General features: G+C 43.1%; 1 protein-coding gene across 1 annotated transcript in view; it reads right to left on the minus strand.

The window, feature by feature from the left end:
• skila (SKI-like proto-oncogene a) overlaps positions 1-22,806 on the minus strand; it is a 39,174-nt gene extending 16,368 nt beyond the window's left edge. The window contains exons 1-2 of the mRNA XM_068340350.1: positions 22,211-22,806; positions 18,697-19,976 (exon numbers count right to left, since the gene is read on the minus strand). Coding sequence (XP_068196451.1) covers positions 18,697-19,818 — 1,122 coding nt within the window. The 5' untranslated portion in view covers positions 19,819-19,976; positions 22,211-22,806. The remainder of the gene's footprint in view (positions 1-18,696; positions 19,977-22,210) is intronic.
• Between the last annotated feature and the right edge of the window lie 1,506 nt (positions 22,807-24,312).

Here is a 24,312-nt window from a genome sequence, read left to right on the forward strand (position 1 = left end):
GAGTAGTAATGGCATTTAAATGATCTCAAATGGTGATTATAGAGTGAAATTTAATAAATAATGACTTGTGAACAATTTAGCTTTCCATTCAGCTTACAGTCTCCCAGTACCAACTGTGTACCCAGGTTGAAGATTACCTCAATTCCACACTTTACTGTGCAAATGAACAGTAAGATTGTAATTTCTAAATAGTTTGAAACCTTTAAGCTTCACAAAAACCTGTGAAGCTGAACACAGTGTCTTTCGTGTCAATCGCTTCTTTTTGGCTGTTGCTTAAAGTTGGTTTGCACTAAGGCTTAAAGTCGACATGCTTAACAAAACACACACACACATATACCTTACCACACACACACACACACACACACACACACACACACACACACACACACACACACACACACACACACACACACACACACACACACACACACACACACACACACACACACACACACACACACACACACTCATAGAAACACAATCTTAACAAGCCTGATGAAAAACCTTGTCTTGGGCAACATTAAAAGTGTGTGAACATTTGCCCGACCTTCTTCCCTGAGCAGCAGTACGTATCGGTGTGTAACGAAATGTGTGTTATTACAGTATATTCTAACAGTGCACCCCTAGTTCTTTGCGGTTAATACGTTCCAGGAACCACATGCGATTAATGAATTCTGCGATAGAGCGACAAACTATTTTTCTTATTATATACGGTATTTTAAACGTTAATGACCTCCCCCATACTGATATTAAACCACCTTCTATCTGCATTACCTTTTCCCATACTATTATCGACTGTTTAAAGCACTTTTGTGTCTCACGTAAGTCCGAGACTCACGGAACCGAGCGCACTTCTGGATGCCGTCAGCCAATAGAATGCGCGTAGGGTATCATGTGACTGCCTACCAAAAATCTGTGATGAGGTGAAGTCACGAGCGTGAGGGCGCACTGTATAGTAATTCTATCATTAGAATTATTTATCATTATTATACATAAAAATGTATGCCGTAATTGTAAAATCAAAATCCCTTCTGTGCCCTAAAACAAAAACAGTTGGAGCCCAGCTGCCTGGTGAAACCTGGAAATCAGCCCTCTTAAAAGGAATGCATGCAAATGCCAAAATTTTTCCCATAAGTGCACAGAGAGTTAACACAAACAAAACATAGCTGTGCCACCCACCCTCCCTCTTCTTCCTCCTCCTCCCACTCGGAGCCATTCAAGAGCCTGGCAATCTGGAGGCAGGAGGGGGTGGCGGGCAGCAGAAACAGATGGAGTAAGGCATGTCATTCTCTTTTTTCATTTCTCAGGAGGAAGTAAACAGTCTTTATTTGGTTGCCTGTTTTTAATCTGACCCAGACAGTGAGGGAGGAAAGGAGGAACACACAGATCTCAACAAGATGGTCACGCCCTGTCTGTTTCTAGACCACATCCTGTTTGACTACAACCTCAATTGTGACAAACATCCAGCTTCAAGCTTGCAGACATTTATACTTCCTGGACTGAACCTTGTGAAAGCAAGATAGCGGAGTCACCTGCTTGTAGCAGAAAGTCATTAATGGCTCATCGGTATCAGTTTTTCCCTATAACGATTAATTATATGTTTGAGCTGATGTTCGGAAATTGTGTTTAAATGCTGGTCTTTACATGGCGGTCTTAATCCAATAAGCTATTTATCCATTGACTGCAAGTCGCACTTTGTTTCATCAGCCAGATCAATAACATCTCGCAGGGGAACCCTTACAGGAAAGTGGGCATTAAAAGAATACAGTTTTTTGTTTGGTAGACACTCTCTAAGACAATGCTGTCAAATATGATAACTGGGGTTTTGTTGGTCTACATGTTATCTGCTGTGAATGCGTCTTTGTATGCTTGTTCATAATGTAACAATGGTGGCAGTACTGTGTATAATAATCATTTCCTACCTCCTACTCAAAGCATTTGATCTCTCTCTTGCCCTAGAAGGCAGATTAAAGATCAGATTTCTTATATCGTGTGTCAAGATGATCGTTCGACTCTTGTTTTCTTTTGATTAAGTCTAGGGCAAAGAGATAAGAAGTAATAAAACGGAGCAGGGAACACATGAGGACAGGTTTGAGAGGTGAACAATTAGACAAACAGGTCACTGAGAGAATAAACAGATGAAAAACAGACTGTTTGCCCCCCCCCCCTCACACACACACCTCGTACACCTGTTCCTCCCTCTTTCTAAACACTAAAAGCAAGAACATAACCAGACATGCACAGAGGTAAGTATCAGCCAGACTCGTCATGCTGGAGTCACAAATGCATGGGCAGCCGTGTGTATACACACACACACACACACACACACACACACACACACACACACACACACACACACACACACACACACACACACACACACACACACAAACACACTCACTCTCACAAAGACAGACAGACAGACAGACAGGGAGATAAGGACAGGTTCATCTTTGAACTGCCGTGGCTTGATGCCTGAGGCACATTTTTGCATAACGTGTGCCCTCTGTCTAGACAGTCATCACACCCACGTCACAGAGACATCAACACATCAAGCTCCTTCCTCCACACCTACAACCCCAGTCAGCCATTTTACAATCCACCAAGCGCAGCCCTGACAGACAGGGCTGATGGGACCCAGTAGGGTCTATGGGAGAAATGGAGTGATTAATAGAAAGAAAAAGTGAGGACTCTCCCAATGATAAATGCATCATCTTCTGCCCACTGTCTGCAGCACTTAGCACTGGTAACAGTTCAATCTGGAAAGCAGCTCCAGTACTTCTCTGTGATAATTCACATTGTCTCGCCAAGCTCTCTCGATCAATTTTTCTATTAATCTCCTCTACTCTCTCCCTTTCCTCTTCCTCCTCCATTTCTCACGTTTCACAGTCAAATCCCAGGCGGCTGCTTCAGCGTATATTCCCTTTACATGAGGAGAGTTGTAATAATGTTACCTAATTGTCCGACTAGAATACACTTGCAGACTGGAAAACATGACCTCTGCATCACACAGATAAAGTTTATTAGACAGTAGGTATTTGTGAATAATAAACATGCTGCAAATCATTATTATGACAACCAGAAGGAACAGATTACAGGAATATGAGCAGTTTTCCTGTAGGAGGAAGCTCATTGTTGATGGCCAGGATGAAAAAGCAAAATTGACACAACTCAAGGCAGCCTACTTTCATTGTTAGTCAGCTGTTGTGCTAAAATGCTTCTCTGGCTAAATGACTAATACTGTGCATCTAGCTGTCATTATCATGGAGACAGTAGGTGATAATCAATTTTGCAGTTGGGCCAACACAGCTCTGATCATTAGTCATTCGTCATGTTCAAATAACTACAAAACTTTTTGTTGGCTTCAAATTTGTTAATGCGGTAAAAATTCCTTCCCTCATTTGCTTGTCAGAAAAAGAAAAAAAACATAAAGCATTGCTTTGTACTCGGGTAACTTTGTAAGGACATTGAATTGATGAATTGATCAATAACGCCTGACAAAATTGTTACTTAGTGAAGCAAATGAAGTGAAGTGAAACTCCTGCTTGAACGTAAGTAGTTGTTTTAGATGATGTTGCTCTTCATCAACAGCAGATACACAATCAGACTTTCAACTTGAGGCTCCACAGATTTTATTACCACAAATACAACATGTATTCAGTGACCTGCTAAAACCCAGCAATATTATCTTAATGTGTGTCCACCTGTACAGTAGTAAGAAGGACATTTAGAATTCATGTATGCATTCCAGAACATACTGCCTGCAGCTTACCATCTCCAGCACAACAGACACACAGACACAGACACACTCACACACACATACACACACACACAATCCCATCAAACTGCTAAACCAAACTGTAGTGTAGGAGGATGATGAAGATGACGAAGTTCACTGCACACAGACTGTCACACATGAATACACACTCCGACACAAGTAGACACACTCCAGTCTCCCAGAAAGACGCACTGACCAGTGGGCTCTTGCATTGTCTGTGCATGACTGTTGATCATTTGAGCTTCCTCTAAGACAGTGCGTGCATATATGTAGGGGTTTGTGTGTGTGCCTGTATTTCTTTTTCCATTTTAGATGAACGCTCATATTTGTTTGGCAAAGTTTTGTACGCCAGATGCTCTTCCTGCCACAACCCTCTGCATAATTCGCGCCTGAGACTGGACAACAAGGCTGCAGATACCAGGGATTGAACCTGGGGCAGCATACATTCGACCTACCACTGAGCTACATCCACGGAGAGGGAATTACAATATAATCACGTTGACACAAAATCCAAAAGAGATTCACGTAAAAACAACATAAACAATGGATTTTCAACAATACTGTGTGTTTCCTGAAAAAAAATTTCTAACCTTTTAACATTTATCAGAGAAAAAAACAGATGCTCTTGTCTCCATGTCACCTACTCCATTTACATTCAATGTACTTAAAACAGTTCTTTCGGACAAAGACAAAATCCAAAAAACTAATCTTTCTCCATAATCATGCTTTTTTTTTTTTAACTTTTGTCATTAGTTTCTTCAAATTAAAAACCTCTTTGTTCGTAAAAAGTGGTTGGTCACTTCCTTCTGGATTTTTTTAAATAAAAACTGACACTAAACAGAAACATGTTGAGGTCAGGAAAAAAAATTTCGACTTTGATTGGGGTGGGGGGAGACGGGGTGGGTGGGGTTGTTGTGGTGTGGTGTGGTGAGTGGGGTCGGAAAACCACAAGGCCGCCGCTACAGGGCCCAGGCCGCAGCACCGGAGGCCGCCACAGCCGCGTAAGAAGCTGCAACCACCGGCTCCGCGGCTACCACAGCAGCTGGCAGCGCAGCGGCCTCGGTCGTCCGCTCCACTGCAGTCGCAGCCGCTCACCCCATGGCAGCCAATGGCCAGTGCTCATCCCCCTCCTCCAGACAGTGACAGATGAGATGCCCCCCCCCCACACACACACACAGAAAACATTTCATTTCATGGTTGCAGTGGTGACATAAATCTCATTGTAATTAATTTTAAAACTAAACCTGATGTTCAGCTCTTCATTGATCCGATTACGAATCATCATAACCTGTCTCCGTAAGGCGTACAAATCTTGGTGTGGGTCTCTGGTACCACCGACCGGGAACGTTTTTATACGACCCAGGAGCCGACCATGTCACGACAGCTCCCTCTCTAGGACCTTGTTGCTGACGTCCGGTGGTGCGTTCGATATGATCGTCTTTCTAGCAGGGGTAGCCAGGGGGAGGACAGGGGTGAAGGTGCCCTTAATCACCACCCTGCTCACAACTACCTGATGCAGTTTTTCAATTTCATCTACAAATATCACCATTCCTTTGTCCATTTGGGAGCCTATCTTATCGCTGTCCTATCAGACGTTCTCTCCCACCACTAAACACACCTCCCTCACTGAGCAGCTGACAGTCGGTGTGAGCCTTATCCCATGCTCACAAGTGAGCTTTTCGAGTGCTTCTTCCTCTTTGGTTGTTCATCTCGAGGCTACCATTTTCCCTCCTAGTGTCGTCAAACGCCCTACAAACTACCAAACGTAACCACGATGTAAATGTAGGTAACTGAAACGTGAACATATGAGCAAAAAAGAAAAAATAGAGTGAATAAATGCGCTAAGGTGCCACACTCACATCACGTCTATTCAGCAACTTCCAAGACCTAGCTGTGGTTAAATTATGGGACACAAAAGCGTGTTTAAAGAGAGAGTGAGAGAGAGAGAGAGAGAGAGAGAGAGAGAGAGAGAGAGAGAGAGAGAGAGAGAACCATCATCTATAAAAATAAAAAGAGTCTCAAGAGAGCCTAACTGTGTGAGCACTGTTTGTAGGAGGGTTACCGGTTCAAATCCACAATTAGGGAGAGAAACTCACACACACTCTTCAATCACCATAACACAAATTGGCCTCCTGCTTTTCTATATAAGGTAACTTGGCCCTCAATTCGAATGGATGAAACGACTCCGAGTGCTGGGAGATGGAGGGGAGTGAGAGAGCTGCAGCAGAGAGTACGAGCGTTGCTAAGCAGACTGAAAGCCGAGAGAGACTGTCAGCAAGCCAGCAATGCACAGCTATCACTACCGAGAGAAAGCACAAAATGGAGACACTGACCAACCCTGTCCTTGCAATATATTAGACAGAATTTAAAAACTTGTTTGTTTGTAATGGAAGAATTAATGTGTCGATTAAAGGAAATGACTTACAGAAATCTGGCACTAAAACAGTAAATATTTACTGGTTGAATGTGGACATCAAATGTGGGCATTAGCTCAGTGGTAGAGTGGACGCCTTATGATCAGACATCGGCGGTTTGATTCCCGCTCCGACAGTGGGATGTGTCAGCTTACCTCCCGGTCACTGCCAAGTCGCCCTTGAGCAAGGCGCTGTCCCCCCTACAAGCTGCTCATTTGGGGTGCACCCCAAGGTCCCGACCCGTCATTCTCCCTCCCCTGTACTGTTTGATGTTCTACTAACTGCATACCTACAGGCCCCTAGTATGCTGTGTTTGTTTCAGGGGCCTGTACACAACATTGTATGTGCTGTCTAACTCATATATAATCATGTTCAAGAGAGTGTAAAGATAATTTCCCCACTGGGGATGATAAAAGTGGACTTTAAACTTTAACTTTAATCTTTAATTGAATTAAATTATGCAGATCTTCTTAAAAGACAACAGGGCATTATGGTTAACGTGTTGGGAGAGCTGGAGATGCCTCTGTCTGAATCTTTTTTTTTTTTATGGCCTTCGTATGTGGTCTTACATCGATCGGTGGTTTGTTTACTTCAGCACAAGAGGCTTCTCTGATGTAGAGTGGAATACTGCAGTAAATGTTAACGCTTTGTTGGGCAACACCATCTGCAACAAGGCCAGAGGACAGAAAGAGCATGGAGAAATGAGGATAGAGATGCACCTCTATAAAAAGAACTCTCCACCCGGACAAAACACCCAGCTGGGTAAGATGTAAGACCAACACAGGGAGAGAAAGACAGTTCAATCTAAAGCAGACCTCATGTCCTCTGAATTTTTGGCAGGGAGCTCCAGCTTCATTCATATTACATGCAAAAGCTTGTCTGAAGACTCCGTTGCTCAACTCTGCCTTGTCAGCTTGTCTTCACTGTTCAAGCCCCTTGGGCGGGCTCTCTCCCCGTCTCTTATTCTCTCGACAAGTGAATCCATAGTCCACATTGTTAATACAATCCATGTCTGGGTCCTACAGCCCATGAAACTGTGTCGGGATTTGACAAATATCATCATAGTTGAGTCAGAGCTCTAAGTGAACACACCTGGGTGCAGATCAAACAGACTGTGAGAGATTGGGACAGTGATAAATCTTTGTCCTGGCTCCACAGTGACGCTGGTGTGTGAGGAGCAGACTGGAGCGTTGATGGAACCTCATGACTCACACTGCAGGATGGGGTTGGCACAGTGGCGCAAGGAAGACGTGTCTGGCGGTGGTTTTGTTACGTGTGTCTGGCTGCATTACTGGAAGTATTCGACCCTTTGACTTCCTTTAATCATGGCATGTGTCATCTAAACAACATTCTATGCTACTGTGTGTATTTATATATGCGAATGGGACATCGATCCTACATTAGAAAGTCATCACATTGACATACTATATGTTCATATCACATTTGAGCCACAATCCAGCTTCCTGCCATTCACCACTGCAGAGAATAGGACAACAATTTGAGTGAATTTAAATGTTAAAATTTTTACTTTAATTTTTTTATGAGGCACAATTCACAGAATAGAAAATAGACAGTTTGGTTGCCAAAGCAGAAGAAATAAAATATTTCTCTTGGCAGTAGGCTGGATTTCTTCCATCTATATGAGTTAAAACTACAGTACATATGGCATCATCTGGAAGGAGGATGCATTTCATCCATTAAATTATGCTGGCGATGACAAATGCAGTGTCTGACATAGCAAAGTGGACTCGTCATAGGAACTGGTTAAAATTAACCCAGATTACAAACCACAAAGTAATGCTTTACTCTTCAAAGCATAAAGTCAAGGGCAATAACACTTCATGGAGGCCAGGTTGCCCCAGCAGCAAGACTGTTTCATTATGACTAACAGTGAAGCCAGAAATAAGAGCTGGACATCTTAGGAAGGAGAACCAGTGCCAGATGCTCCACATCATTCGCACACGAAAATGCAACAAACACAACTCTCAATAAGACTTCAATGGCTGAAGCATACTAGAATAAAAATACACAAAAAGTTAAATCATCAGATAATCTATTACAGTACACATGGAGGTCAGGAACCCAAAGCATTGTCTGCTACTGCTACTGTTTGTGCTGTCAGGAGGTGCAGTCGGACTGTTCAGGATCGAAAAGGGGGAAGCAGTCTCCTTGATGAACCATCTCAATCGCGGAGGGATATGAGGCAAAGACCATGTTTGTATGTGTGTGTGTCTGCCCTAAGACAGACCAAAGAGACATGATTCCCATGAGCAGCGTAACTGCAGATGGTAATATCAATGATATACACACAAGAGCATTTGTCTTAGAACTGGAAGACTGAGGCAGACAGAAGAGAGTCCCATCAAAAACACAAAATGTCACTTATTTCACCTTCATTAACACACCTTCATTAGCTCAGGGCAATGCCGTTTCCCAGTACAGCAGTCTAGCTTGTAGTTCAACGTTATTAAATTTCACTGACCCTACCAGCCATCAACTTGAGTCCTTTGGTGTGCATTATATACAGACCCTTTCCAAAAAATTAGAATATCGTGGAAAAGTTGTTTAATTTCCATAATTCCATTCAGAAAGTTAAACTTTCATATATTATAGCTTCATGGCCCACAATTTAAACAACTTCAGGTATTTATTTGTTTATTTTTACATAATTTTGTCGTCCAGCTCATAAAACCCATGAAAACAGGATTTCAAAAAATTAGAATACTGTGAAGAAATCATCAGGACATGAATGTTTTAAACTGAGTGTCACACACCAATCATCCACTAAACTCAAAGCACATGCACAGGTTTCACCAGGTGTTATTAATTGCTTTGGTTTGGTTCAATTGTCTCAGTTCGGTTCAATATGAGGTAGACTGCAGACATGACAGCTGCCTAGAAGACCATCATTGATACCCTCCATAGGATGTGGAAACCTCAAAAGTTCATAGCTAAGGAGGCTGGTTGTTCACCGAGTCCTGTGTCCAAGCATATCAATGGAAAGTCTAGTGGAAGGGAAAATGTGGCAGAAGATGCTCGAGCAAAAGAGATGACCGTGGGCTTCAGCGGATTCTCAAACAGAGAAGATTCAAGAATCTGGCAGAGATCCAGGAAGAGTGGACTGAGGCAGGAGTCACAGCTTCACAAACCACCACGTTCAGACGCATACGGGAGATGGGCTACAACTATCGGGTTCCTCGGGTCAAACCACGTCTGAACCAGAGCCAACGTAGGAAGCGGCTCAACTGGGCCAAGGAGAAGAAGGACTGGACTGTTGGCCAGTGGTCCAAGGTCCTCTTTTCCGATAAAAGTAAAATGTGCCTGTCATTTGGGAATCAAGGTCCAAGGGTCTGGAGGAAGACTGGTGAGGAACAGAACCCAAGCTGCTTGAGGTCCAGTGTGAAATGTCCACAGTCAGTCATGATTTGGGGTGCAATGTCCAGTGCAGGTGTTGGTAAACTCTGCTTTCTTAAATCCAAGGTCACCGCAACAGTCTACCAGAATGTTTTGGAGAACTTCATGATTCCTTCTGCTGAGGATCTGTATGGAGATGCAGATTTCATCTTCCAGCAGGACCTGGCCCCTGCCCATACTGCCAGAAGCACCAAAACCTGGTTTGATGCTCATGCTATCACAGTGCTTGACTGGACAGCCAACTCGCTGGACCTAAACCCCATTGAGAATTTACGGGGTATTCTCAAGAGGAAAATGAGGGGCACCAGACCCAACAACAAAGAAGAGCTGACAGCAAGCATCAAAGAAATCTGGGCTTCCATAACTCCTATGCAATGCCACAGGCTGATTGCCTCAATGCCACATCGCATCAAGGCAGTGATTAAGGCAAAGTGATTCCCAACCAAGTATTGATGATTTGATATATCGTTTTGAAAGTGCCATATTTTGTTTGATTTTTTTCTTTCTTTTCTGCAAAAACTGAGAAATAAATGGTGATTTCTTGACACTATTCTAATTTTTTGAAATCCTGTTTTTGAGGATTTTAAGAGCTGGAAGCCAAAATTATGTAAAAATACACAAATAAATACCTGAAATTGTTAAAATTGTGGGCCATGAATCTATAATATATGAAAGTTTAACTTTCTGAATGGAATTATGGAAATGTAACAACTTTTCCACGATATTCTAATTTTTTGGAAAGGGTATGTACATATGAAGGCAACAATTAAGGCCCTGTCCACACGATGCTGGAAATTTTTGAAAATGCAACTTTTTTGTTGCGTTTACGCCTTCCGTCCACACGACAACGCAGATATCCAGAACGAAAACGCAACTTTTTGAAAACGCTGGCCTAGGTGTATTTTTTTTTTAAACGCTGGGTCTACGTTGTCGTGTGGACAGTGTATCCGCAACTTTTTAAAAACACTTACGTCTTGCCCGCGTTTTAAAAAGTTGGTTTTCGCAAAAGTCCGTCATCGTGTGGATGGGGCCTTAGGCACACCATGCTGGATCTTTTCAAAAATGCAAGTGTATTTGTTGCCGTTACGACTTCCATCCACACGACAACACAGATATCCGGGATGAATATGCAACTTTTTGAAAATGCTGGCCAAAGTGAAGTTTTTTGAAAACGCCGGGTCTGTGTTGCTGTGTGGATCCTGTATCCACAACTTTTTCTATCCATGTGTCTACGTATACAAACAGAATGGACAGAGTTAAAACTGGCTATTTTTTGACGTATAAGAGCTCCATGTCAAAGACGTGTTGATAGGCATGCTTGACACTTGAATATTTGTCCATCAGTTTCTTTATTTATGAGTCATAAAGTTTATATATTTATTTATTCATTCATTCACATTCCTCGCCAAAGACGCCAACGCCAGTTCTGGGTCAGACCAGGACGCACTGCTTGCTGGTGGGAGAACTCTGTGATGGAGGTCATGTCGTTCTCCGGAGTTGTTCTACTTATACATGTGTTGATCAACGCACTTATGCCGTTATGTGTGGATGGAGATTTTTTTGAAAACCCTGTTGTGTGGATGCAAATCTTTTTCTATGAAGGGTGAAAAAAGTTGGGTTTTCGAAAAGATCCAGAACCGTGTGGACATGGCCTTAGTGCCTACATGTTGTATGTTTGCTGTTTATATGGTGCCCCTACGAAAGACACCATAGACTATATCCATTTATATCCTCATTAATCAAGGTTCCCACCAGGAAGGAAGGCGACACAGGAGCGCCTTTCAAATACAAACCTAGTCTTTTTGCTTACATGCAACACAAACAGGATGGTAGCCCCCCACAGCCCTTTACAGTATACATCCCTCGTGTCCAACTCCCTGCCCCCAAAACATACACAGCCTGCTCATCTGACTGTCTCCAAGGGAGACCAGACAGTGGGGTCGTTAATCTACTCATCAACACACCGATTAATTAATACCAAGACTCATTATTCTGGACTCATGCAAAACAATCCACACAGACTAGTGAGCCTTGTTTCCCCACATATGGGATTGTAATCCCATATGCGTTCTTACAGTCTCATTTGAACCCGACATCCCCCTCTATTTTACTTTCAAGCTAACTTTCCTGAAGCAGCAAAGTGGTCTGATGGTCTGAGGGTGTGGAGCTAGAGCACACTGAACATGCAAAACAGGCTTTAAGTTTAGATCTCTTCTGAATCCAGGATATTTGGTTGGGATGGGCTCAGCAAAGGTGTTTAGTCTATTGCTATTGCCAGATGTGTGGCAGTCTCCACTGTATCAACACTTTATTAATGCTCAAATTAATCTCATAGAAGCACGGTTTTCATCTAGTGGTGAGCAGAGGAAAGAGTCGATGACTTTTTAAAACAACAGAAAGAACAGGCTACCACTGAGGTGAGAAACTGCCACTCAGACTATCCACCAGAAAGGCTGTGGAGGAGAATTTTTAAAAAAAATATTTATCTCATAAGCAACAATAATAGAATACTGTAATACATTACTGGAAAAACTGCATAACTCCCCACCTATATATTTGAATAAGCTCACTTGAAAACCTCACATTGTCATGCTTTTTAACTCCACCCACTACCTGTCAATCAAGCACCCAACCAATCACGATGCCCAACCAAGCACGCACCTGCCAGAAGGAATCACATGAACAATATAGCGTAAGGCATCGGCCAGCGAGGCTTTTTGTTGCGGTTACGCCTTTCATCCACACGACAATGAGGATATCCAGGACGAAAAGGCTGGCCAAAGTTAAGTTTTTTGAAAAACTTCACAAAACTTCACAAGTTTCACCGAAACTTTTTCTATCCGGGGGGCGTCTCTCTGCAACAAAAACCGCTGTGACGTTAGTGTATGTGACCCGTGTCTACATGCACACACAGAATGTACAGAGTTAAAAGCTATTTTCTGACATATAACAGCTCAAAGACGCGTTGATAAACATGCTTGACAGTTGGATATTTGCTTGTCTATTTCTTTCTTTATGAGTCATAAAGTTTATATATTTATTCATTCACTCACGTTCCTCGCCAAAGACTCCAATGCCAGTTCTGGGTCAGACCGGGATGCGCTGCCTGCTGGTGGGAGAACTCTGTGATGGAGGTCTTCCTGCAGGAGGAACGACGTGAATTTCCACATGCCCCGGTCTTGGAGTTGTTATGCTCATAAACGTGTTGATCAACACACTTATGCGATTTCGTGTGGACATGGCCTGATTCAGGTAGTGATTCGGTTTGTGTTGCAAGTTTTGACAGCAATATAAGGCGGGCATTTTCTGGGGGAAATATTGTCCAAAAAAACCCCAACCTAAGACCTGCTACAGTGAACAAAAATGCTGTTTTTAAATAAAAACCAATGATAAGACCCAAGCATAATCACTTAGAAAAGCACAATCATTGTCCATACCCCAACCCCAACCACCCTCCCCTCACTGTACATGTTTATTGTATTTTCATTTTCGTCATGTCCAAATCATCATTTTACACACACACACACACACACACACACACACACACACACACACACACACACACACACACACACACACACACACACACACACACACACACACACACACACAGTGTACTGCCATCACTAAATGACACATGTTTTGAGTATATCCTTATTTTGCTGACATTTTTATTCACAGGTTTTCCGCACAATGCCACACACTTCAAACTCATGCCAACTAATGTTTTAGCATCCAGTAGATGTCGTACTAGAGCAAATGAAGCCTCATGAAGCTTCGAACCGCAGTGAACCAATTGGGATGAAAAACTTCAATGCTTCATGGAGCTTCATCTGCCCATCACTAACATGGACTTCCCAGTTAACGTAATTTTAGAGTGTCATAACTGTTCCAACAATTTTCATGTTTTTGGGGCAGAAAGTCCAAACAACAGGAACGACATAGAAAACAGCAACAATTTCTGAGTGAAACTAGCTGGCTAGCACGAACAGTCTGTCCAGTTTTGGTTTCTGTTTGAAATGGGATAATCGCTGTAATATCCAAAAAAAAAAAAGTAATATCCAAAACGCTCCTCGGGCATCTGACAAAAATGCTCTTTAAGTAACTACATACAGTTCTGTTCATGTAGTCAGCTAACAGAACTTTCATTTCTCGAAAAATTTATTTTCCACTTGCTCTTTTGAAAGGTGCCTTTTCCTTTAACGTTAGCTCCTTTCCCAATCTCACGATTAGTTAGCTTTCTGTCTCCAGTTAGCCTGCTAACATTCATCTATGGTGACGTAATGACTTGGCCCACCCAGTGCAAATCATGGATTGCGCTGGGCGGGCCAAGTCGTTACATCACCACATTGATTTTTGACTACTTTGGGTGCACTTGGTTTATAATACCAATACATTTATTTTCATATGTTTGGTATGAAGTCTGATGTTATTGTGTTATCGTTGAATTTCCATGTGTTCCCGCTAGTAATTAAAGTAATGCACACAAGAATGACTATGAATGAATGAATAACTGGTGCACCCTGAACCAATGGCAAGTTTTAAACATGGAATTGTAGTACACAAGATGAGCAAGGTGCTGAACTGAAGCTTTACTGAGACCTTTGACCAAATGTTGGTTCTGAAAAAACAAATCCAACATTCTGATCTATTTAACCTAAAGGCCTGAAAAGTAATGACTTTGATGTTCCACTAGTGAGCTGCAACGCTGTTATAGAGCTGTGATACTGGCACTGACCTGATGGTGACATGCCAGAGGCCCCTTGGCTCAGCCCCTCCTACCGTGTGGGGCCCCTTTTAGCCCTTTATAACAGGCAGCAAACATTATCCAAGGCCCAGTCTGTTGTACACAAGGATCATGTCAGTTCCACTCAAACCCCCCCCCCCAAAAAAAGATCTGGCAGACTGGAAGTTATTCTCAGCCAGTTTTCAAAGAACCTGCTGTGTATTCTCAGTAATGGGGTAATTGTTACTTGGAAAATGCTTAGACATAGACACAGACATACAAATATGTGCATAGCCTTCCAAGGGTGTGTTGGGAGGCGAAGGAGAGACTATAAGCTCAGGAAACGTGACCTGGCCGGCATGTGATTGGCCAACCAAGAGGGTTGTTCCGGGCTAGATTTGTGGTTTAGCTTAGTCTTGGGGAGGTTAATTTTCAACTCAGGGGAAAGAAGGGCCCCTTTAACAACCTTATGGCTGTAAAGAAAACCTGTTGGATGGAAGACACCGGAAAGTAGAGCAGTTTGTTCCTGGCACCAGTCTTACATCTTTTTTATTTTATACTATTCTTGTCTTTTCTGTCCATTTGTCAATATCTCCAGAGCCCTCCCTTGGGGTGTTTTCTGACCACAGGTAGCCTTTTTGTGTCTGACTATGTACTTATGTGTGGCTGTCTGAATGAGTTACAAAAAAGAAAGCAGCCAAAGGTAAAGGCAGAGTTGAATTTGGCTTGTGAGACTGGTTCAATTGCCTGAACACAGACAGGAACTTATGCAACTCCAGCTGCAGCTTGTTTGACTTTTGACTGAGTGTCCTCATTGTACACTTCTGCCGTCGCCTCCTCCTTCCCTTTCAGTAGATCTCCACTTCAACAGTGTCTGTGTCACCCGACATCCCAACATATACATCATGGACGGACACCCGATCAATATCAACTGACTTTCCTCTCATCCGGCTCGGAGACAGACACAAGTGGTCTTACTGCTTATATAACAATTGACTTATTGGAGACTTATTGGGTCATTTACCTGCTTATTTTGTTACTGTTCAATGTCTGGGGCCAAGGAGGAATGGCTGCATACTGGGTTGGAAATTGAACAGAAAATGGTAAAGTGATGTGTGGACAGAAGTCTTGTGGTTGAGATGGATAAGAACATGAAAAACAAGAGGGTTATGTTGAACATGAAGGTCAAGATAGAGGGAGTGGGAGAAAGACGAGGAAGAGATAGCAAAGGCAAGGCTGTACTGTTGGTGATTAGAACAGCTGCCAATATCCAGTAAGGTTCAACCCAAGAAAATGACTGACAGCCAGAGAGTGCAGCTGCACTGGTCTGAGGTAATGATCACTGGTTTCTAAATAGCAAAGAAAGGAAGCTGGAGAGCTGCAGCTGTCTGCCGTCTGTGCCGCAGCCACTAGCCAGGCAGACAGACAGGCAGAAGGCGGCTGTTCTCTCAGTCTGACACTTCTGACTTGGCCAGCTCAATGCAACAAACAAGGATGAGGCAAAATAGTTAGTGCATTTATATGCATGCATCATATCACCCTGTTTCTTACTTTGAAATACAATATCAAGCCAATGAGCACATAACAAAAATTAATTTATATTTCATCAAAGATAGTATATCTATGTATGTTAAAACATATTTTGACCTAGTGAGAGCACCCTTGGGATTTTGTAAATTAGATGTGGGCTGTAACACACTGCTTTACATGAGTCTGTCTGATGACGTCACATGCTATGTAAATACATAGCTCAAATTAAAAAAGAAGAGTTAACACAAGTTTGTTATGTCCTGTTGTTAAACAACTGATGACACAGGATCTTGTGTTAATGGAAAGTACATGTGTCTGTCACGACTACTGACGGCAAAAGGAAGTCATTGTCTGCCAGATATTTACATAAATTTAGTGATTAAGCATCAGCTTACTGATGTCTGCTGTTGGCGTCTGTCTAGCAAGCTATTTACACAGCAGGGACCAGTAGACAGGGCAGAAGTGCCATAAGGCACAAAGCACCATTTATAGAGAGCAAGTCCTGGAGTTTTTTACTGCACCCTTCTCAAACCAAACACTCTGAACAGGATATGGGACCAGGGGATTTTGGAGAGACTGAGGAAAAAAAACATCCAGAAGGCTCCCTTGTTTGCCTCTCTTCCCTTTTAGAGTTCCCAGAACACTCTGATTAAACTATGAACCACTTGTAAATGTGCACATTGACACTGTATGTAAAGAAAGACCACTGGGAACAGGGTCTGCAGTCGAGGTCAGACCAACACACAGACGCAAGCCATCTTTCTAAGAAGCAAGCTGCCTGGCTTGCTTTCCACTAAAATCCACTGGGATATGGAAAGAATGAGTCACACAGCCAGCACAGTGGAGGCGGCCGAACACTGAGAGCCTCGAGGATGAGAGACATGTCCGTCTGCCTCACTTCCTGTTCAGGCACACAAACTTTAGTTACGCCAATACACCCTCATGAATAAACAGAGTGGATGGGCTTAAAGGTGAAACCAGTGTCCCGACTAACTGAAGCAGCACACTACAAGGTCACCTCGCTCTCTGGCTGCTGACCTTCGTACACCCTCACATCCGCTTTGTTGGGGAAGTGGAGTGGCGTCCTGTCGTCATGCCAAATTCACCTGCTTCCTGAGGGGAACACTGTCTTTCCAGGAAATGGCAATTTGTGATTTTGTTTGTCGGTCAACATAAACCATTATAACTTTGACATTTTATTTAGCAATGTTTTTAATCAGGGCAAACCCTTACAAAAAAGAACAAAAATCCAGCTAAATCTAGCTGTTGCCATCAAAGAACAGGAACCAGATTAAAAAAGAAACAGCAAAATGAAAAAAAAAAACAGTCAGGGAAATCACCTCACAGAGAGAAAACTGCAACTGAAACTTTGGTAAACCACTTTGCCATAAAAATTGGCAAAGTGCAAGACAAAGAGAGGTGACGATGTGTCATACAAGCCTCCAGTTCACAATTCATTACCTATGATTTATTTGGCAATGTCTCTTGACACTTACACATGGGCAAAATATTCTAAGCCACATCATCCACATTGAATAATAATGTGTTTTACAAATGTGGTCTGTGTTCAGTGCTGTTTTGTGTGTGCCTGATGATGCATATGTTATGGAATTAAAAAGACTGTGCCTTTAAGAGGAATCACTACATCATCCAAGATGCACACCTAAAACCAAGGCAGAGGAAGAGGAGGATGACAGCTGCAAGACAGGAATACTCTCAGGACGATGGCCAAGACAGAATTTCCACTTAATTAAATACCAAGTTAACCAGGCAAAAATGAAGGCACTTCCTAATAAAAAACAGTCCTCTCAGGTTATGCTGCACACACCCTTTTCTGTTCAAATGTGTTTAAATGTGGCTTAAGGTGGAATGTTCTATATCTGAAAATCCCTCTGAGATGGCAGGTTTGAGTCAACTAACCGGACCAAACAGACAAAAGCAATCACACTTTTAACCACAACAGAATACAAAAAGGCCAGGCCACTCTGGACAGAGAGGTCATGAGACATAAACCAGTCATTGGCATAGAAACAATCTAGAGCTTTTCCCCTCTGAATGCTGACTCAATGAGCTTGTTGCGCTTTTGGTTTACAATGTATATAGGCATGGTTTTTTTTAAATACAAAAATGAGAAAAACAAAATCAGAAATAAAATTCAGGTCTGCCAGGAGGTAAGAAAGTCAATAATAAGCTTTTTAATTACAATGAGATTAAGTCTCATACTTTACTTTTAGGTTATCTTTAAAATGCAACCATATGTTGTCGCAGTTGCAGAACTTCTCGAAAGCATTCAAAAAAATAATTCTCAGATATCTTCATCATGTCAAGCATTGAGTCACATTTTTTTCTTCCATTCCCTAGATTTGTATAGGAATGTGCGAAAAAAAAAATTCTAATCACACTGAGCAAACTAGTAAATAATTTTTCCATCAGAACAATTCACTTGCTGTTTAACTATGGGAGTAAAAGAAACACTCCCTTTGCCACCTAAAATACCCTTTTGTTCAACGACATATTCAGTGACCTCCCGGTGACCTGAGGGGACAAATAATGCACTTCCCTTCAGCTGTGGCCAGCTGGTCTAACCTCATCTGATCAGACATTGCCAGGCAGATGTCGTCACCTGTCCCAGGCCTCTCTCACAGAAAAGTTCAACGCTGGTTTAAGAAAACACTACAATACAGGGATAGACAACTGTAGAAAAGGGAGATAATAAACAAGCTACTTCAGAAGGCTTTAAAAATCCATTATGCAAGAGATTCAATAGGTTTTAATTGGTTTGCATTCAAGATTGTACATGAATGACATTTTATTGGATTCAGATGTGAACTTACTTTGCCTAGAGTCTTCTTTAACTTGTAGTGGAATTTCTCTTTAACTTCATCCAGCAGCTGCTTCAGCTTTGGCTCCTCAGGTGTGTCTTGGTACTTCCTGGCAAGCTGAAGGTAGCAGGGCCATTTGGCTGAGTCAAAGCCCCAGTGGCAGGTTCTCTTATCAGGTGACTTGTGTGAATGCATGACAAACTTCTGTGGCGAAAAGAGCAATTGGCACTCAACACACTGGATGCAGGGTGCCTCAGACTGGGTGTAGAACTGGGGCACAAAGAGACCCTGGCACTTCCCCAGACACTGATGTTCCACCTGGAAGCTGGCTTCGCTCTCCTTCAGCAGGCCCTGGGTCGATAGCTTACCATTGGGGTCAGCAGGTAAAGCTGCCCCAGGACGCAGGAGAGCATTGCACAATCGTTGGGCATCTGTCAGCGTAATGAGGCCACAGGAAGGTGCATTGAACGGTAGAATGCCCAGCACCTTGAGGATGTGCAGCTGCTCAGCATCACATCGCGAGCAGTAAACGTACAGCTCGTCACACACAGTGTTGATCTGTTGCAGTGAGAAGTCACGCAGTACAGAGTTGAGCACCTGGGGCAGGCAAAGTCGCTTCTCTCCCCCAACGACGAAGCAGGAGATGGACTCTCCTTCCAGCAGGGAGTGGGTGAGCTCAGTGGAGCTGTCACATGGAACCAGCAGAGGGCCTCCGCCAAGAACAGGAGGGGAGGGAAGAGGGGGCATGCCAGCTGGGGAATGCTCGTGGCCTGTGCGGGCTGAAAAGGCGGCTGGGCCCCCGAGGGAGCTCTGGCTGCTGAGGGTAAACTGGGCAAGTGTGTGTTTTAGCCCAGGGCTCAGATCCAGGGCTTTGGCCGAGCCCACTATATGCAGTTCAGCCCGGCCCTCCACATTCATTTCTGACTCATGGCGGAGATCCTCGATCTGCTCCCTCTTCACTTTTGGAGTTTTGGGGGAGGAATCTATGCTGCGGCGCTTAAGCTTGATCTCCGCCATGACTCGTTTCTTGATGGGTGCATCTTCTAGTCGCTCCCTGTAGAGTCGCTTCATGTTGCCCTTGAACGACGGTAAGTCTTTGAAAGGTGTTTTCAAACTGGTCTGAGTGCTGGCCATGTCAGTGGACTGTGGTACCGTTGTTTCTCTCTACTGGTTGTGTTCTTGTATTCCTCTGAGTCTCTTTTCGCCTCGTTCAGATGTCACAAATCTGCTTGTAGTTGGCCAAATGCATGATGGAGAGCAAGGTTTTCTATGTTTTGAATATGATCCAGCTCCTGTACATGGAGAAAGAGCAGCAATTTAGAAAACACAGAAAAAAATGGGAAAAACAATTCTGCCGCATCTAAACTCTATATCCAATCATTATTTTTGTACAGGGGTAAACACATTACACAATGTCTTATAAAATGTTTTGGACCAAGAAAAAAATCACGAGGTATTGTATTTTATGGCTGCTTTCCTGGTTGGAGGCTGAAGAGGTCAACGGCTGTTTGTACTGGCATTAAAACCAAATGGTCATTACCATACTTCACACAAATACAAGGCGTTATCTGCCCAGGTAACTGAATCCCAAGACAAACTTACATTTGGGTTTTCACCAAATTTCCCAGCACCAAATGAAAATTTTAACAAGTGAAACCAGTTGACTAGACACAACAAGCCAAACAAATTTTTCCACCTTCCCTACTCTTTTCCCATTACACTGTTAATGACAGGCTGATACAATGGTCAAAAAAAATTTTCACTTAGCAAATGAAAGTGCCCTTTCCAGCCATACTGTGCCTTCCCCCTGTTCTGCTTACCCTGCTGACCCCATCAGCTCCATGAAAAACAATTGATAAAAGCCTTAACAGCAGTCGGCCCCTCCTCTCAGTCGTTTCACAGCTTGACGTAGAGCTGCGTGGAAAAGTGTCCTCCCCCCCTTTTTCTACTGTCAGTTCTTAACGAATCATTACATCTAATGTAGTAGGAAAGCACCGCTTAGCGAATATACTCAATTTACAACACATTGTTGACTACAAATACTGCAGTATGACACTGTGAGAGGCGGATTGAGAGCGAAAATGTGACCTCTGCGTTTACGTTTGCGCTCTGGTGTTTTCGTGAAATGCATGTCAGGTATAAATCTACAAAAAAGAAATATAATATCGGATTTTCAGGTAGACAAAAAAAAAAGGCGTGTTCGGACCGCAGTGAATAAATTTGCATGTTTCTGCAAATTCCTCAATCGCCTGGTGTGTGTTTTTTTTTTCTTCTTCTTCCCCCCCCACTCCCTTAAACGCTGCAGCGTTGCAAACCTCACGCTCGTCTCTTCAGCTGGTTGGTGTTATTGTTCGTTTTTAACATCGAAAATGGCGAGAAAACGACCAAATCAGATCAAGCGAGCAACGCTATTTGTGGGAGGCAGCTGGTTAGGGAAAACCTTCAACCGGATCGCTTCGGAAACCCGCATTGCTTCGTTTAACAACCCCCGTAGCCATTCATGGCGAAGTGCCTTATCTCCTAGCGTCACCTGCAATTGCAGTGTGGTTTTTCGCTGCTGTAAGGACGCCGTGTTTGTTACGGCTCTGGCTCTCCTGGAACCCCTACTTCCACCCCTCCTCCTCCTCCTCCTCCTTTCCTTTGCAGTCGGGTAACAACTGCACCTCGCCTCCCTCCTCTGTTGGATCGCCACGACGGCACTGGTATGCAGACAGCGCTGATAATGACATTCACTGTCTGGTCTGGGGAGGCACATCGCGGTCCAGCATTACGCACAGACTGGGTGAGAGCACAGCGGGGTTCACCGCCGCGGCTGGGCAGTGTGTCAAACACACACTTACGGAGCCACATTTAGCACAACCCAAAGTCAGACTCCACTGAACGAGTTTAATTAAATTCGCGATTTATGCGTTAGGTTATTTTACAGCGAGAATACTATGACAACAAACAAGTAGGGGAACAAAACAAAAACAAAAAAAACCCCAACAACGTGCATTTGTCAGACGTTCGGTGAAACAATGTCAGCTATCTGTGAACGTTCGCCTTGTGTTGATTTCGTGTGTTATCAGCGCTACACCCAGTTTACCCCGGGGCAGTTTAACAGACACGACGGGCTATGGAGCAGGCTTACCCAGTGCTCAAGATTACCCATAGGCTAATTTAACCCCCGTCGTCCCGGTAACAAGAGCGATAGTAGCAATTCCCCCCCACCCACCCACCCCCCATGGGCTCACCCAGCAGCGCCTGTTAGGGCGAACATGAAGAACATATAACAATGTTGTAGCAGAACACAGTCGCGCTGGATGACCAGGAGAACCGACAGCGCGAACTGACGACAGGCTAATAGCAGGCAGAGAGGGACACAGCAGGCTAAACCCGGTTAGCTTCGCTCCCCAGTCCTGCTACCAAACAGTTAATTCCGCCGCTAATCGTCCAACACCTGGTATGCCATCAACACAACAAAACACGCATGCTATATAAAAACGCTAATGTCCCCCCTTGGTCTTTAAATTCATCCAACACTTGCCTGAATGCCGTGAGGAGTCCGTCCCGTCTCGTCAGTGGTCTTCTCAGTACTGGAAAAGCCTGGCGGTCCGTCAACAAGATGCAGCTAGAGGTTCCACTACAGCCCGCTACGTCACACTGCACACGGGCTGAGAGGTGGAGACGTCATCCGGCTGACGGAAACTATGCGGGGGTGTCTCTGGTGTGTCTGTCCGTCTGTCTGTCTCGCACGGCCGGAGGAGGACTCGTTTCCGCCAGCAGTAAAGCTGTGAGAAGAGAAAGGAAAGGTTTATTTCAACAGCAGGCGCTCAAAGGTTGCCAAAGCTGTGGTCCGTGGACTATTAAAAGGATTCAGCAGTGGATCCATACTGCGGTGCCAATCTACTGCACATTTCTGCATCATTCATCCAATAATATCCCATTTGTCAAAGGTTTATGACTCCAAAATTCACTATTTTTTTTTAATGTAACCGTTTATAGCCGAGTGTATCAGATTTGATACAGAATTTTCTCATGGTAATGCTACTAAAGCATTTGATCAATTCCCATCTAATTAAATTTATCGATACATAAAGACGTACATTAAGAATATTTCTTTTAATGAGCGGTGTATATGTTATTTCAGAGATAATTTGTGCATAAAACATGAATCTATAGCTATTTATGTGTTTGTGTGTGTGTGTAATTTAAGATTTTTTAATATGAAAATCTCTTTGCAATGCGAACTATATAGCTGATATACTGTGTGTGTGTGTGTGTCTGTGTGTGTGTGTGTGTGTGTGTGTGTGTGTGTGTATATATATAATTGTATAAAAAAACTTAAAGTTACCACGTTTAAAGATGTACTGATAGACTGAAAAATACTTGAATCTATTTGAAAATTCAGTTCAAGAAGAAAACTGCACTTTAATTAAAACTACAGATCTGATCAGTCATTTAAGGAGGTAAGTTTTGTGCCATTTGTATCTTCGTTTCCTCCCACCTTCTGCAGAGCATCTCTTTTTTCCTTCTCAAACACTTTTTGGCTCTCGTGCTGGTAAAACAAAGCAAAATATGTCTTTGATATAGAATTGTTGAATAAATGAGCTATGGGGAGGGTCGTTTACAATTCCTATTTTATGGCTGACAAATAACTGAAGTAAATTGTTATTTAGTCTGTTTCACAAATAAAGCACTGTCCATTTTTTTCTGCACATTACTAATTAAATTACTATTTCCTTTGATTATGGTTATCAGTATACATCATTTTGTAAATAGGTTTTATTGACATGGCTTCAGCTGACATCTCTTTTTTCAAGGACTCACAAAAGAGCAGCTATATCAGACTTTGGGTTTCCACACTGTTTGGCTAGTGAGGGGCAAAATATCAGTGCAAAACAGGGTGGCTTCTTTTCCTATTCCCCCACCAGTCTTTTAGTGAACTTATACTCCGTAAAAGGTCAAAAGGTCATTGAGGCAGCCTATTGTCCCTTTAGTGGTACTGGGAGTTGATCAAATGTGAATATCAGGAGGTCGGCAATGAGATTTTCTATATTTATTTAGAAGAGGTTGAATTCTCAAGGAAATCTTTTACTTAAAGACAACACTTCATGTCTTTAACTCCTGGCTGGAATCTTTATCTATAAATGCTTTCATGCTCTGACAACATCCATCATACCCTATTAATTTGATGGGGGTTTTTCTCTCTGCTGGAGTACACCCCGGTTGGCTAACTGACCCACAGTCTGATGTCACACATCTGTGGGAGCAGAGAGGCTTGATAAAGCTTTGATAAACAACACTGTCGGCTGTTTTGCTGCAGCATCACTCTCTCTCTGGCTCACTCTGTGACAGCAAGGTCAGCAGTTGTATTATGACAGCAGATGTGCAAACACCCTGTCCAGCCCCAGCGAACAAGAAGGACATTGATTTTCCTGTAATAACATCAGTTTGTTTACAACAGAAACTAAATTAATCCCATATCTGCACTACTGTGACCATCTCTGATGGTTCATTAGGTGTAAAGCATAACACTGAAGGATGAGGTAACTGGCTGGTGGTTTGGGAGACAGTGTGACACACTAGCACATTGATAAGCCTCTGCATTAGCAGAGGCTAACTGTTATTGGACTTCTGATAAGTGGA

This window comes from Antennarius striatus, chromosome 18 (assembly GCF_040054535.1).
Source record: "Antennarius striatus isolate MH-2024 chromosome 18, ASM4005453v1, whole genome shotgun sequence".
In the NCBI taxonomy this organism is placed as follows: domain Eukaryota; kingdom Metazoa; phylum Chordata; class Actinopteri; order Lophiiformes; family Antennariidae; genus Antennarius; species Antennarius striatus.